At 33.5% G+C, this 17,238-nt stretch overlaps 1 protein-coding gene across 1 annotated transcript in view; it reads right to left on the bottom strand.

The window, feature by feature from the left end:
• The window catches only part of LOC145283564 (GPI-anchor transamidase component PIGS-like), a 79,319-nt gene that overhangs the window by 52,346 nt on the left and 9,735 nt on the right, over positions 1–17,238 (bottom strand). Inside the window, exons 2-7 of the mRNA XM_080132465.1 lie at positions 16,872–17,011; positions 13,849–13,939; positions 9,155–9,256; positions 8,093–8,230; positions 5,235–5,344; positions 2,241–2,361 (exon numbers count right to left, since the gene is read on the bottom strand). Of these exons, the coding sequence (XP_079988591.1) occupies positions 2,241–2,361; positions 5,235–5,344; positions 8,093–8,230; positions 9,155–9,256; positions 13,849–13,939; positions 16,872–17,011 (702 nt within the window). The remainder of the gene's footprint in view (positions 1–2,240; positions 2,362–5,234; positions 5,345–8,092; positions 8,231–9,154; positions 9,257–13,848; positions 13,940–16,871; positions 17,012–17,238) is intronic.

The raw sequence follows: 17,238 nt of genomic DNA, 5'->3' as shown, positions 1-17,238 counted from the left end.
AAAATCATAAAATTGTCAACAGATTGTCAAACAAACAAAATGACTTCACTATTGTTTTGTCTTTTATTCACCAAAACTTTAATTTCTCTTTCACTGATGAATATGACATGGATTTGAACTACACTGACCAAATTGACCCTGCACTATCAACCAAGCTTCAACCCCTGTCCCATCACCACAATGTTGTATTCCTGTGCCTGTTATCAAGTACTTTTATGAAATCAGCTTGTGGCATCCGTGCCTCCTCGACATAAATACCCAACAAGCACATGTATCCATTATGAAACGAAATTCTCTGAAAAAAAATTTCACTTAATTTCATCAAGGAATTTTTTCTTTTACAGCGAAAAAACATTTTGTTATGATACCGAGCAAAAGGTTCGATTTTTAAGAAGAAAAGCTAGAATTAAAGATGGGAAGGGAGTGTCGGCACTTTACATTGAGTTATCTCTCCGTGGCATGCTGTTCAGGTTCAGCAAATTTCACAATGGCTGACTTCAACATGTTCTCATAAGAACGTGTTTCTCCGCTGTAAAAAAAAAAACTACTTGATTAACTTAAATGAAATTTTTTTTCGGAGATCTTCAATCCAAAACGGATGCGTACAATATAACCTTTTTTCGATATTTTTATTTTTTAATGTCTTGACTAAACTGTACAAGTGCCCATGCAAGAATTTAAGTCTAAAGAATTTAAGTCTAAAATTAAAGTCTAAAGTAAACAGACATCTCAACTCCCAACTTAGAATGTCCCTGTAGGCATGGTCCCTAATTCAGAGTAGCCCTTACGTGTCAGTGGAAATTGTTTGGGATGAATATAAAAAACAAAAATATGACAGCCATGACGATTGAAAGGAAATGGTTTTCTATAAAATAATCTCATTCTTCTGTGATTAGACAAGAAATTCAATTCAAAATTGAAACTCCTGATATTCTATTCAATAAGTCTTATTACTTTAATTCTTGTTTGGTTCAATAACTCCTTTAACACCTGGTCTTAACTAAACATCCATCTTTGTTTGTCAGTCAATGAATCTACAACAACAAGCAAGGGAGATCATTTTAAGAGCCTAACAAAGAACAGAGGTTGTGCTACTTAGAGACAAGAGGAGACAACTTAACACTTCCACCATCATCTCCCATTTGCCTTTTCTCAGAATTTCTTGCAAGAAAACATTTTTTTTAACTAAAATTCATTGAAAGTATATGTTATTAAAAACAATCTGTTTTGTAATAAAATAAATCAGATATCTTATGAAATGTTGAAATTTAAATCTGATAAATACTTTCTACTTTGTTTTTTTAATAATTAAATAAATTTGGATTTTAAAGTAGGGACTAACTGGCATTCCAGATGTACAAGTTGGACAACTTTATAGGCACTGATCTAGAGTTCACTGTTGCAGTATTAGGCGAGACGTATGTAGATATCCAATCTGTACTTGATCGTATCAGTAGCACAATTAGGCAGGTTGGCATAAAGATTAATACCTCAAAATTGATATCAGTGGTACAGAAAGATAGTGCTGGAGAGTTCAACAAGAAACAGTGGTTTTATAAAAATTGTTTTGGCTTTTGATTGGTTCGTTCTTATTACACATGGTTATAAATAGAATCAGACAGATTTATGGCAGCATATCCTTACACTAGACCAATAATATTGCAACATCAACAATGGTTTATCTATAGATCATAAATCTTTTCAATTTACCCAAGTTTGTAATCTAATCATGCCATATCAAACATCACAATCCTAGACATGTAGCCAGAGGGAGTGAAGGATGAAGTATGGAAATGTCAACCAAAATCTGTCCTTTTCTTAGTAAAGTTGGATGGGGTCCTTATTCCATACTTTGTCCGGAGTGAGTTACTGACTGGCATCCCACTCGAGTCTGAAGCAGGGAATTAGCTCCATTATGGAGGTTGGACAAGAATGGTAAACATCTCCATCCCAATTTTTCTCCCACTTCCACACTTAAGCAACACTAAGACACCGTGAGCACTTGCTTCATTAAATAAACTACCAACGATTGAGCCACATCTAAGGAATTTCGCCTTAGCAAGGTAAAATAATTAAAATGTTGATTGGAGTTCTTTTTAACGTTTGTATATGAGGAACTCAGCGGTTTAGATAATTTGTCTAGTAGATGACCCTTGATACAAAGTACAGAAGATTTATTATCTAAAATCGATTTTTTTTTTTCAGCGAATAAAAAAAAAAAATAGAAAAGGGAAACTTACATCTGACACCTTCTTTCATATCCCATCTCGCATCGATGATATCAGGCTGAGGACTAAAAAGGGTGAACGTGATGTCATAGTCTGTGTGGAAACGTAAGGAACGCATACTTGCTTTGTCTGGCTGGAAAGAGAAGATGATCGACAAAATGATAAATAACTAAATGATAATGTGATCAGCAACGTGTAGCGACGGAACGATTGATAATGCAAGAATGAAAACAAATATATTGAATCGTTAATAAAATTCACAATGGTTTCTACAATCCAACCATATTTGGTACAAATAAACTTTAGTCTATGACTGACTTGTCCATCAACTTTCAATAATAAATGTCAAATAATCTTTGTTTTAGGGTTGTTTACAATAAGCACATAGAAAGTTCTCAATAACTTTCTTGGCACTGGCTTAATTTCGTTTCTTCCATTCATAATATCTGGGAATTATTTTGATAGGTATTATCTTTGACGTAACCCCCACAAATAAAAATGACCCAAATTAAATTTGGGTTTTGAAATATCATCAAGGCTATCAGGAAAAGAAGAATGAACATGCACATCATCAAAAAAAGTCATGTTTAATAAGCATTCAACATTGATCATTTTATTTTACTCAAATCCTCAGCTTTGAATCCTGACAGTTCTGATGTTATCCTCCACTGCTTCTGGCAAACTAAAGACAACTATCTAGGATACAACAGATTTGTTTTATGTTTTGAAACTCGGACTATACAAAGCACTTGCTGTTCCAATAACTACATATACTTTAGATGATATTAATAGCAGAGAATGAATGCAGACTTTCTGGATTTAAAAATGAATGAGAAACATGGGTGGCAAACCTGTTTCAATTACTGCAAAATAATCCAAATTAAAGAAACTTTTAGATTTTAAAATATCATTAAGGTTATCAAAAAAAAGGGGGAATAAACTAGTTCAGTTATGTCATCATAATAAATCCTAAAAGCAATGATTACTGAACATTCAAGGAAAAATTTATTGGCAAAGAAAGCGCTGGACTGATCAAATCTGTAGCGATTTTGAGCTGTTTTGTTAACAATGAAAAGATTAGCAAAAATCTTGTCAGACATTTTCGTTGATTCAGCCACACCATTCGATGACACCCTTGTTACTTCATCCATGAAGTCATCAACCCAATACTATGACCAGGCTGGAAGAAACATTATGGTAGTCAACTCAGAAAAGTGGAGCAGGATGTTGAACTGATTCTGGGTTCTTACCCTTATGGGGTCAGTCACTGGAATCGCGATTGACTTGCATTCATAACAGAAGCAGTCTTTGATCCCCATGCTTGGTCAGCTAGTGTTCAGGATGTGATGATCTTGTTGAAAAAAGCCAGTCCAACCGATCCAGGGTGAATACCATGACCAAAGTAGGGAGTAATATGGAAGGATAATGCAATAAAATAAAATACAAAAATATTGTGAACAATAGTGACAAACTATACATTAAAGCAACCATTGTATAAGACAGTGCACACTTTACACATATCATAAAGTGAACCCCCACTCTAAAATCTAAATCAACTTTTTTATGCAGTTTGTCATTCGAACCACAAATGGTTAGCACTCATAGCAGAAGTAGTGTTGGATCACAGCGCCTGATCAGTCGGTGTTCAGAACCTGATGAACTTGTTAATCCAACCGACTGCGGGTGAATGCCAAAATCATGATCAAAGTAATGAATATATGGAAGGATTATGCAATAAAATAAATAAAATGCAAAAATATTGTGAAAAATTATTTATCAAAGTTGACCGTGACAAAGCAAGCGTGGATGTTCACTTTACATATATAGTAAAGTGACCCCCCACTCTAAAATCTAAACACTTTTTTTTGCCAGAATGTTGATATGTTAAATTAATGGTGGTACTTTATTCATTCATTTTGGTTAACTTGGAAGAGAAATGTAAACAGATTGTTTCGGAGATGGTATATTCAACAAAGAATTCACAGTCTGGAAACATTGGTAATCAGGATCAATAAGATGATGCTGTGAATGTTTGCATTTTTCTATTTCCTTGAAACAATCTTCCAGAATTTCAGGTTTCTATGCAGTCCACACGTGGGGTTCAGATGAAACCACTAGACATTCACAACGAAATATTGAATATAATAAAATTCAACCAATACCAAAAAAAAAAGTAAATAAATAAATAAAAAATACATAAAAAATAAAAATAAAAAAAGGCAGGTTTAAAACTTAAATTCTTTATAAGAAAAATTGAAATAGTAGGGAGAAAGAGAAAAGAGAGAGATAAAGAATAGAGAAAGAGAGGGAGAAAAACAGGGAAAAAGAGTGATTAAAAACAGAGAAAGAGAGGGTTTAAAAAAAAAAACAGAGAAAGAGAGGGTTAAAAAGAGATGGTTGGATGAAAAATGGTTAGCTCATTCTACTGCTTCAGAAGATATCTCAACTTCATGCAATCCTCTGCCTGTATAAGAGCCAAATACGTCCTAAGATGGAGCACTGTTGCCACAATAAGGAAGCAGTGTTTGAAGCATCGTTTCCTGCTTGAACAAGGTTTAAAACCAATTTCAAAATCTAGTGGGTGATGCCCTTTTCTCTTCCCTGCCACCTCTTTCTCACAGAAGAGATATTGCAAGTTATCACTGCACTATCATTATTTTCATCACAGATGCTCAACTAAGTTTCCTCCTCCCTTGTAAAACATTCACGGCAAACACTTATCTAGCTACAACCACTATTAGCAATTTCACTTTATCTGTGACTAAAATTAAACAAAAATTCCACGAGCAAAGTTTTTTTCCACAGAACTACCCGTCTGTGGAAAACAGTACCATGGAGCTGCTTCTCAGCTGACTATAATATGGTCATTTAAAAGTGTAACGTAAAAACTGTTATTGTTGAACCAACGTCTTAAATAAACCTGAAACTTGCTAAGCAGTGACTCAATTGTAAAAAAGAAAAAAAATGGAGAGAAAGAGAATGAGTGAGAGGAAAGGGATTTCTTACCTTGAGTTGTTTTCGGCCAGCACTCGCCTCATAGAGTCGTTCAAGTGGACTGTGTCGGGTCAAAACATTCTGGAAAACCATTGTAAGACTTTCGCTCAGGCGCTGGACTCCTTTAAGAAAAGGACATGAGAGAAAATTTCAAATTAAATTCTATCAAAATGGTTTAGTAATTTATAGTTGAATTTCAATTAAAATCAATGGTCATGTGGGAATTAGTAAAATACCCAAAAATTACAAAAAAGCAGAAAATTAATTATTAATGAAAGCAATTTATGAAAAAAATTGCAAATTATACTTAAACTAGAAGCCTGGGATTTCATTGCCTGGGATTGAATGATGATCAACAAATGTTTTACTATCCCATATTTTATTGTCATCGTAATTGGTGAAATCACCTATTTTTCAATTAAATCGATTGATTGCCTACTCTAGTTGGGGGCCCATCACTGTGCACCAAGAGGAAGCTTCAGATGCCTCCCGCAGTGACTTAATCCACAATACATTGTAGTCTACATTGCACAAGAGAGGACCTATTGTTGATTTTATAAAAAAAATTTATATATGATTGCTTGAAAGAAAGTTTAAAATGAAAAAGTCAAGTATCATGGTGCAATTGTACTTTAAAGAGAAACATTTATTTCGAATGTGACCTTGTCATATCAAAGACCATACTGTTGATTTTATATATTGGTCTTTTTGGCTCTTCTCAAATACACTTATGATGTTAGGTTGTGTAAGGTGTTAACTTTTGTAAAAATTGCCTGTTTCTTCTTTCATCAGATTATTTCGATTATCAATATTTATCAAAGACGTTACAATACAAAACCGATCTAAGAATACTACAGGCACATAAAGTACCTTTGTGTGAAATTTTATAAAAATCAGCCGAGCCATTTTGAAATTCATAGGGAACAAACTCACAGACACACAAAGTTCTTTTTATATAATAGTAGAGATAATAAACAGAATAAACAAAGGGGGAGTGACACTTGGATCAAGTACGTAACTTCTGGTGCTGACCCAAATATCACCACATATGACAGCTGTTTATACTTCCCATCATCCCCTGAAGAAAAGATACATTCTCAAAATTTTTAGGAAATTCACACATTTACCATCTTGTATAGCACACTATTTTCAGAAATAAATATGAGTAATAGAAAATTATTGAAATTCCTTCACAATGTTATTATTTTACTACATAGACAGCTCTATGCAATGCATTGCAATACCCCTCAAACACAGCCCTCTCATATCTCTCTCTCTATATATATATATATGTGTGTGTGTGTGTGTGTGTGTGTGTGTATTATTAATAGTCAGAATTTCAATATTTAAGCTCTACTCACTCAGAGCATATATGAATAAATAACAGAGATTTCATTTCTTGAACTTGCTCCATCTATTTCTAATTCTTGCAATCACCTGCTAGCACATTGATGCACTGATAAATTACCGTTACCCAAGTATTAACAAAAGAAATAAGATTATTAAATAACTGCAACATTTATTAAGGATAAAATTGCATTGCATCTATCCTCTCGGTATGCAGCATCTTGTGTCTTTAACCAGCTTGTTTGTTACTTGTAGGCAGATTGATCAGGCTTCCTCCAAAGAAGGAAGTGTCAAGGGAATATTTAATCCACAGACAGTCTCGAGTCACCTGTACATAACCAGCTTAGTCGCAAATGCAAGACAACAAGAATTAGCAATTCATTAGCTTTTTATTAAAATCCTGGCCATGATCTTCGTAGGCAACAGCTAAAGTTTAAAACTGTCATATTTTAATTTGTTCCAACATCTCCAGATTGGGTGGTAAGAGAATATCAGATACCAAAAATATACATTTGTATCAAATGCTCTCTGCTGGAAAAAAGGATCAACGATTGTCTACCAATTCCCGTCATGACATCATCAATGAGATCGCATCTCTCCCCCTCTCTCTGATTATATGACAATAGCAAAGAAAATATAATAAACAAAAGATACCAGGTGAGCAGAGAACATGATTTAATCCACAAAGTCATCGAACCAGCTCCTCTTTATGGTTGGAAACCTGACTCAGAACGGTGAAACAGAATACCAAGCTGATCCTGGACTCTCGCTTGATTGAACTGTGATAGGCTTACACTCTGTGGAGGACCTTCATGTCTGGTTAGCATTCATTTGGGATGCAGTAAATCTTTGGATGGAGTTGGACCAACTACTCCAAAGTGAATGCCAAAATAAATACAAGTACTAACGAGTATTAAGGTACTATGGTATTAATGCACCAAATTGTGGATGACCTAGGATGTCTATAAGTCAGAAAAATGAGATGAGAGTCATTCTGTAAAAATCCATACTACATCTTTGATATTAAGAGGGTATGATTAAGGAAAGTTGGAAGGTTCTACTTAAAAACACTGACGATAGGAACTGACCAATCAAATGGAACCACATTCTGCTAGCAACAAACCAGAATTGTTCCATAAAAATATTGACTCTTTTAGCATTTCTGCATATAATTTTTTTGTATCCACATTAGAAAGATCTTTTGCAAAATTTAAAAAGTCCGAAACTTATACAGAATAGCTACCCCTTGACAACTCTTCTGAAAGTAAACATGGTTTTCATACTAAATACACATTCCATTCAACTTTGTCATAGAATTCTGAATGGAAAACTTTTAATTTTATTTATTTCCAAAATAGAAGAAAACAACAGGCTCTGTTAAACGTTGCATGAGCAGTTTTTGAGAAAGGCGCAAAGTGTTGAAATGTTGAGGCAAAGCATTTGTAAGAAAATCAAAGACAAAACAGCAACCCAAATTATATATTTTGTGTGTAACAAATGCCAAAAGAAGAAAAGTTAATTACCTGTGTTGCAGATGACTGTAGCCTTGTATTGCCCTACATGAGGGACCTGGTCCTTAAAAACGTGGGCCTTTGGCAGGAGAAAAACTTGATATTCGGAATTCGAAGAAAACAGTTTTTTCCCAAGAATAAAGTCCAACTCTGCAAAACGACAGAAAATAATAGCAAATTTTAATGATGATTCCAAAAATCTTTGATTTTTTTATTAATTATTATCAATTTCTTCTTTTTTTTTTACAGTAATTTTTTCTGTAATTACGATATTTGTTTTGTTGATTACTGTTATTTTTTGCTGTAATTAGTTAATTTATTTTGGTGAACACTGTTATTCTGCCGTTGGTATTTCAGAAGGTTGCCAACATTCATCGGGAAAGTGGTGCTATAAAAGCAACAGCATTCAAACTTGGCACACAGGTTGTTCATCCACCTCAGTATCCATGTCACCACTGCCAACACCCATTTATGTGTTGAGATTATCTGATAATTTCAGACTGTCATCCCCATGATCAAGGGACCACCATATATTCAAATATTACAAATATCGGTTTAAGGAATTGAGTTTGGACATTTTTGGATTTCTTTTAATCGGATTTACTGCTCTCATTTTACATGTTATTTGTACAATATTTTGCTTGATGTATAAAACTTAACCTTCAACCTTCTGTATCAGTCACCATGTCTGATATTGGGAAAAGGTTAACTATATGCTTCCAAGTTTTCATACTTAGATTCTAGATGAAAGTAAAAATTAAAAAAAAACAACAAAAAAACAAAACATATTTCTAAAAAGGGAGGGGGGGGAGAGGTTAAAGTTTAAGTTCATTAACCAGCTGTAAGTTTTTAAATAACTATAATTTAAAAAACTAAAAATTAAAACTATCAGACATGGTGACTGATACAGAAGGTTGAAGGTTAAGTTTTATACATCAAGCAAAATATTGTACAAATAACATGTAAAATGAGAGCAGTAAATCCGATTAAAAGAAATCCAAAAATGTTTTTGCTTAAAAAGAATTCATTTTTTTTTAGAATGTAAAGTAAACAAATCGTAAAAAATATAAAAACCTTTGACAGATTGAGAGTTTTTCAAGATGGTTTCTTCCTCATTTGTTGCCGGTCGAAATGACAAAATGTGTTCAGATAATATGACGCTCGCATTATTTTGATCTGGAAACCAAAAAGGGGAAAACTATTTCATATCATTTCTCATTGTATTAACTTTTGAATAAACAAGCAAGAAACTCTTTGGAATTTCATTTCTAACTATTTTGGTTGGAAGAAAAGTTCTGTCCATTTTTTTTTATTATTCATCATCACGATCATTATTCAGATTTAGTATTTAAGGTGTTGTGAGCATTTCATGTTGTGTGCTATCATATCACTTCTTACACATTAACTGTGGCACAATGATAAATAGCCCTTTTGGGGAAGCATAAGCTCCCCACATGTGGGGTCTTTATACCCACCTTTCCTTCCACTTGAATTGAGACAAGTATAGTTTAACATGTGCTATTAAAAACAATGCAAAGACAGCAATTTCCACGTCCACTCAGATTGACAGATGTTTATAAAATCTCAGCCATGTCAAAGCAATCAGAATAGGCAGGTTCAAAAGATCAAACCTACTTGACCAACACCAAGTTTTGTAAAACAATGACAACATTTCAGTCTCTTCCATTTTAATATCTATCTCATTCTTTCTCTCTTGCTTTTGTCATCACAAGAGAAAAGGATGAAATCAGGACCCAAAGGTAACAAGGCGAGTGCCTCAACTCTCTGGTCCTTCAATTGTTAAAATTATAAAAATTCTATTTTTATATAAAAGGATGTGTTCTTTGTTTATTTCATACAAATGTTCAATTCCTTAACAATAATGATGCCAAGAACTCAACACAAAAAAACATATCAAAAACATATTAACCTCATCATCATCATCATCTAAAGAAGCTGTGCTTATAGTTTTATCATGCTAAAACACTCGGGAACCTGATTGTCGTGGCCAGGACATAACAGCCATTCCAGAATGTCCCCACATCACCGACAAATCTAGATACTCTTCGGGTAAACAACTAGGTCATAAAATCATTTTCCTCAATCTAAATATCCAATCGTATTATGGACTTGACACAAGAGGTGGATGCTGTACATGGCCAAACCACCTAAGATGTTGAACACCTAAGGAATTCAAAATTTTTCATGAAGCACAGTTGAAGAGATCATTTCCTCCTGCTTGCTGCCACACATTTATCTGATTATGGTATGATCATTATGCTGAAGCCACTGCAGATTAGAAGCATTTGGGGATCATGTCTCACTGCTATGCAAGATGGCAGAGCTAACACAGGCTGAAAAGACTTTACCCTGAATCTTGAAGGAAATGTACCTAGAGGCAAAAATTGGCATCAGCTTCCTGAAGCTTCCTGTGCAACACAACAGCAAGCAGTGATAATGTATTTGCAACTCCATCAACATTCAATATGTCATCTGGGCAGCAAAAAAGTTTCAGCACAAAATGAGGTAGTATGATCCACCTGTACAACAGTTCTACCATTGTGAAAAACACTCAGACATCTGTGACAAACATAATCCAGGTTAACTACAATATCTTTCAACCACATCTGCCTGGTTATTGCATGATCATTATGCTCAAGCCGAATTGGAGAGTGAATGCAGTCTGAAAAGACTGAATTTTGAAGGAAACATGTCTAGATGTAAGGATTAGCAGCAGGTATTTTTTTACTCCGGGGATCGATTTATGGTAAAAACATATTAGACTCTCTTCAGACTCTTGTTTTTATCTAAACCAATAAAAAACAGAGATTGAAGAGTTCAATATTTGTCAATCATAAACTGGTCCTCCTGTATTCGATTTGGACCTGGTAGTACCAATGTTTTTCTGATCTTCTGTAAAATTTTTAAAGCATACACACGTACACATATATATTAGCAAGATATCCACACTTCACGTGGGACTTTACTGTACGCTTCGCGGGCACCCTAGGTCGGAGACCATCATTATGTCAGGTTTGGTCATGATCAGCCCAGTGATGTGGAATGTAGGAGAGTTACACACACACGCACACACATGAATGCTACTATATATAGATATACACATGCACATACTGAACTGAAGTTTACTTCTTCAACAACAAAAGACACCTATACTATTAAAATTAATTTGCATATAACTGAAGATATGGCATTAGATCTTAAAAGAAAACATAAGGTAGATTGTATTGAACAATTAAAGAAACTGCTTCAGCATGATCCCTTGGATATTGGCTGGACAATGCTAAAAGATATGATGGTCACCAATTATTAATATGGTTGTTATTAATATTTATAGATAAAATTATTTATGTTGAAATGTTTTAATAGAAAGGAATGTTAGTTTTCATAAGTTAGAAGGGGGTGATTTAGAAAAACGTAATCTTATACAAACTGTGCCAACTCTGGAAAAGAATCCAGCAAAGAATGAATGATTATATCAAAATATAATTTCCATCTGAGTATTTTCACTTAATTTGAAAACGCATGGGAAGAAAATTTGAGGTATGTTTTTGTTGGTGTTCCAACCAACAACAATGTCTATAAACTGTCAATAATACATATGAACACATCAACACACAATAGAGAATACACTAAATGAATTACATATCAGAACGTTTAGCACTCATAAGTTAAGAGACTCATTATAGAAGACAAATATATACACCCGTATATATGTATAATAGTTGTATAGATTGGTTTCCTAGATGTAAATCCAATGAAACCAGCGTGGTTATTAAAGAGTGCTTAATGAAAGACAAAGCAGGTATATAGTCTGTTTATTATACAAACATTATTGGTTACACATGTGCATACATGTTTCAGTGGAATCCCAATTCAAAGAAACCACTTCATTAGACCAAAAAAGGAACAATATTGAAAGGTTTCAATATCACTCATTTTTTGATCTGATGAATTGAAACATGTATGCACATATGTAACTAATAATGTTTGTATAATAAACAGATATATATATATATATATAAGACTAACATATATGCTCATTATACATCTTCCCCCCAGCTATCCAACATCCCTCCCCTTTTCTGTTGCTACTCAAAAACCCTGTTTTTCCAAATGTTTCCACAGCACAACAAAATGAAAGCAAGTATTTTAAAATCGAATTAATCTAGATTTTTTTAAATTGTATTTATTACAGTTGTTTAATTAAAAAAATGTTTGAAATTGTATTTATTATCAGTTTTCCTCTTTTTTTTTTATGAATCACTTCCTAACACTCTGTGGGTGGAGGACATAGTATCACACAAGATGGCAGAGTAAACGTAGGTTGAAAAGATATTGCCTGTAATCTGTGACAAATATAATCTGAGTTCATCACAATGTCTTTTCAATCATAGGTGTGCCCCTTTTTTTCCTGAAATTCTTATGGATGGTTCTGCTCTTGAGAATTCAACTTTCTTTCCCATCAAATTTTTCATGGAGTTCATGCATTATATCCATTGCTCTTTTTACTTCTCATAAAGTCAGTTATGAGCCGTTCCACTTAAGTTAACAAATTTACCAAACTTCCATTACTATCGATTACTATATTGTCCTTTTAACTGCTGTACACTCTTTAACCCTTAGCCTTGAGTGGCCTATTGACCTTGATAAGTGGTGACGCCTATGTAAAAAAAAAACAACAAAAAAACAAATCTACTTTCAAACCATGTATGAAGTACTGTTGTCATATTTGTGGTGAATCTCTTTTGTCCCCTTTGAGAGTTCTTGAGAAAGCGCAGCAATGTATTTGTAATTTGCCTGACCCATCTTTTCTTTTTCTCTGCAACCACTATTTCACAGACATGATATTGCTAGTCTCAGTCTTTTCTATAAATACTATTATGTCACGTGTTTTTCAAAACTGTCTGATTTGTTGCCTGGCTCCTTTTGTTCCAGCTCGGTTGACTTGTTGGTCTTCTGATACATCACTGTAATACAGCTTCCTATTTTAGTAAGATCTTGCACAGTTCCAGGTAGCCCTTGAGCAAGGTATAGCGCTTGTTAGCCTCCTTCTGATATTTCCGAAGGTTACCATACAGGAGGTAGATGGAGTTTCTCAGCAATGGCAAAAGCAATACACTTAGAAGGGAACTGATGAAAACCCAAACAGGATAGAAAGAATCTGTTCACCCTGTAAAGCAATCTTCTAGTAATGGTGTTACAAACAAAACACATTTTAATTTTTTTTTTTTTTTTTTACATAGGTATCAACACTTATCAAGGCCAAGAGGGCACTCGAGGATAAGGGTTAAAGAGTGTACAGTAGAAATTGAACAATATAGTAATTGTTAGCAATGGAAACTCGGTAAATTTGTTAACTTATATGGAACGGCTCATAAAAAAACTTGTTTATGTTAGACTTGAAGACAACCATATTGTAGTCAGCTGGAAAGCAGGAAAACGGAAGACAATTCCATAGGCGTGCAGTTCTAAGAAGGAAGCTTTCCTCATGGAATCTACGTTTAGGTTTAGTACAGAAGTAGTAAGGCTTGGAAAACTGTCATGAGAATGCTCATGTCAGTGTGTAAGTTGGTCTAACTGGAGATAGCAAAACAAAACAAAAAATGTTTTAAGTATAACCATCTTTTCCTTTCACATAATAGATTAAATGCCACAGAAAGTTTAAAAGTTCACACAATAAATAAATAAAAGTTCGAAAATAAAAGTTAAACAAAAAATAAAAGTTCAAAAATGTGATTTTTACTTACTCAGATTCTTTTTCAAAATTTGCAAGAGTTGAGACTTTTCTTTAAAATCAAAATCAAAATTAATGATTCTAATATTCACAGTGTATTTTACCTGCGGAAACAAAAACAAAGATAAATACTATTAACTAGCAAGACGACTCTACGTTGCCTGGGACAATAAGAATTTATTTTCATCAATAGCAATTTATTAAATCACATGTAAAGAATAAATATGTAAGTAAATTTGATGAATAAATAATTTCACAAAATGAACTTGCTAACTGGCTACCTTATTTATGCGATTTAACTTCACTAGATTATTTTCTTTGAGAATGTGTAAAATCTTATTCTACACTGATAAACCAGACACAATAGACCAATTGGGAGACAACATTTGATGCGTTATTGCCGAAATACAGGCGAATTTAATGCATAGCGTTGTGAAAATTGAACCTCTAGATTATACCTACAAATTGCAGGGACTATATTTTTAAAATTGTATTTAAATTGCGAAAATGAATCATTGGAATAAACCACATAGTTCTATACTATAATAAAAATATATTTCTGTAATTTTAAAGTTTGCCACCTCAACAAAAGGAAAAAAAAACTACACAAATAAAGATTGTAAATTAGAATTTACAAGAATTTATTGTTCAACAGGATACTCAAAAAGATGATAACATTTTTAACATTTCCTTTGAGTATCGTGTCGAACAAAAAATTCTTGTAAATTACAATTTTAAGTCTTTTATTATGTTTTTTTATGACAAGTTCTATTTCCTATTTTGGTTGAATTGAGCTTTTTTATTTGGTTGCGATTACTATATAAATATTAATATTAGATTTAAGTTTACAGGAGCTTTTGGCTTGTAAACTTAATTTTTACTTCATTATATATATATATATATATATATATATATACGAGATAAGTTTAATTAAAAAAAATAAACCAATCCACTCCTTCTCCAGGATCAGTAAATAAAGCATCCATGTACCTATACATTAATTATTATTTTAGTCATAAAAACAGAATATGGTTTTGTATCTGTTTAAAGTGAAAGACATTGCACCTTTCATTTTTTTTAATAGCAGTTATTCAGGTTAAGTTTGTCTTCTTTACTCATAAAAATAAATTTGATTGTAGCAAGCCAAACACACGTGCGTTCACTTTTGTTATAGAAATTATTGGAAAGATTGATTCTACTTTTTTATGACGTAATATCTTTAAGAAAAGTGACATCATTTTAGCAACAAAACACATAATCCTCCATATAATAAGATGACAATCAAAGATATATATTTTTACTCATCAATATTTAGTGAAGTTTTAATATAACAGCCAAGAAATTGAAAATTATAGAAAAATACAAGTAATAACATCTATAAAATGCATTAAAAATTAATTTGCTACCAACTTGTATAGTTTACAAGTGTGGAAAAGTACCTTACTAACTCTAAGTCTGGGAGGGGGATTTTCATTGAGATTTCAGTTAGTAGTAGAGGAAGTCATTTTTTTAAGGATCAAGCCTCACCAACAACAGAGGACTAGGAAGCCATTTTGTTTCTCATGAATAAAAAAAAATTAAATAAAATCTGATTTTTAAATTAAAAATAAACTGAAAAAGTTTCAGAACATTTAAAGTATAAAGGTTGGTAGAAAATTAAATTGTAATGTGTTTAGTAAAAGTTATTTATTTTTCACAAGGGAGTCACCACTTATCAAGGCCCACAGGTCATTTAAAGATAAGGGTGAATGAGTGTACAGTGGCTCTGAGACAACAACGATGGAAATTGGGTAGAATCAAAGTAGCTAAGGGGATGGCTCAAAAAAAACTTTTTTTACATTCAACTTAAAGACGAGCATAATGAAGTCAGCTGGAAAGCAGCCCAATGGAACATGTGACAATGTTGATAAGCTAAAATGAAGACATGACAGTTAAACGTCAGAATTCAGATGGTGGAAAAGAAAAGAAAAGGGCAGAAGAAATAAAAGAAAGAAAGAAAAAGTTTGAACAGTGTTAAATGCATGTAGAGGTTATAAAAAGAAAACAGGGCTAATAACAAAATATTCTGTTGGAGAATATTACTAATAATGTATTATCAAGAATCATGAGTTGAGTTCTATTGGGGAAGCAGCGGAGTTATGCCCCTTTGGTTCTCACAGTGTATTGGGAGCCTCAAGACTTGATTCTACAAGACTGTTCGGTTCCCCACCAGATGTCATGTCACCAAGGGATTGGCCCTCAGCTTAACGTAGAAATCACTAAACTTGAAAATCTCCCAGACTTTTACTAAAGAGACCCATCCAGATATGGCAGAAATATGAATGTTCAGAATTGTATAATCAACAAATAATTATTGTTACTTTATCCAAAAAAGACCAATCATTAAAGTGTTATTCTTTCTTCTTTTTGGCTTGAAATGACTTTTTCTCCCCAGTAGTACAGACTTTGGCATTTGGTTCTCTGGATCTTTTCACAATGTGGGGAAAGTAGTAATTCGTCGGACAAGATCTTATAACACCCATGACCTTCGCCAAAGTGACCAGCGAGTACCAAGAGACTAACCGGAACCCAAAACGTGCATATTTGGGGATGTCACTCACTGGACTCATTGGAGGAGAAGAAGGGATACAACAGAGGAATAAGTAAAGACCTGATCAGAGTTAGATTAGTTTGGAAGTCAGTTTCTAAAGGCTGGTATTTACTTCTTTCCCTTGCAGGAAAATGTGATACAAGGTCGGAAGGTGGGGAGATTTAAGTGAGCAACCCTAAAGAAGGAGCATTCTGTCCTTTAAAATCTTGCTTAAACAGTCCAATCGCCAGTAAACAATAAATTTATTCCACCTAAAAGGCAGGAGGCAAGGCCTGGAAGGATTAACCTCCTAGGACTACTCAGAACAAATGCCTCAGCCTGATAGATAAAAAGCCACTGTAATGACCAAATTTCCAAAAGCTCGGCATCACATACCAACAAGTAAAACAAATGTTAAATCGAATATCATTAAAAAGAAGAACCACAAATAATGTATAAATGCCTACTTTGCTATCGGTCAATGCTTCGATCTCAGTATATGGCAGCTGCACTCGGTAAACTTGTGTCGTCTTCCACCATAGTGGTATACCAATCAGAACGCAGATAAGGCTGATGCCCAAAGTGGCATATACTTGAGTTGCTTTCTCTGGAAATTAAAAAAAAAATAGAAAAGAAGCATTCAAATTTCGAATCAAAGATATTTTGTTTTAATTTTTTAAATAAGGAATTATTGGAATTTGGAATTATCATTGAATTATTTGGTAATAGTCAGCTAATGTATTCCTAACTTCCAGTGTATCTGCTACTGGAAGCAGTGACAAGGCAAATCAGTTTCTTTGCTTTTTTTCTCTCATACCTATATCTCCCCAGTGC

Source organism: Euprymna scolopes, chromosome 8 (assembly GCF_053919585.1).
Source record: "Euprymna scolopes isolate OS-2025 chromosome 8, ASM5391958v1, whole genome shotgun sequence".
Lineage (NCBI taxonomy): Eukaryota > Metazoa > Mollusca > Cephalopoda > Sepiida > Sepiolidae > Euprymna > Euprymna scolopes.
The sequence above is the reverse complement of the archived record's forward strand: the minus strand, read 5'-3'. Positions and strand labels throughout refer to the sequence as shown.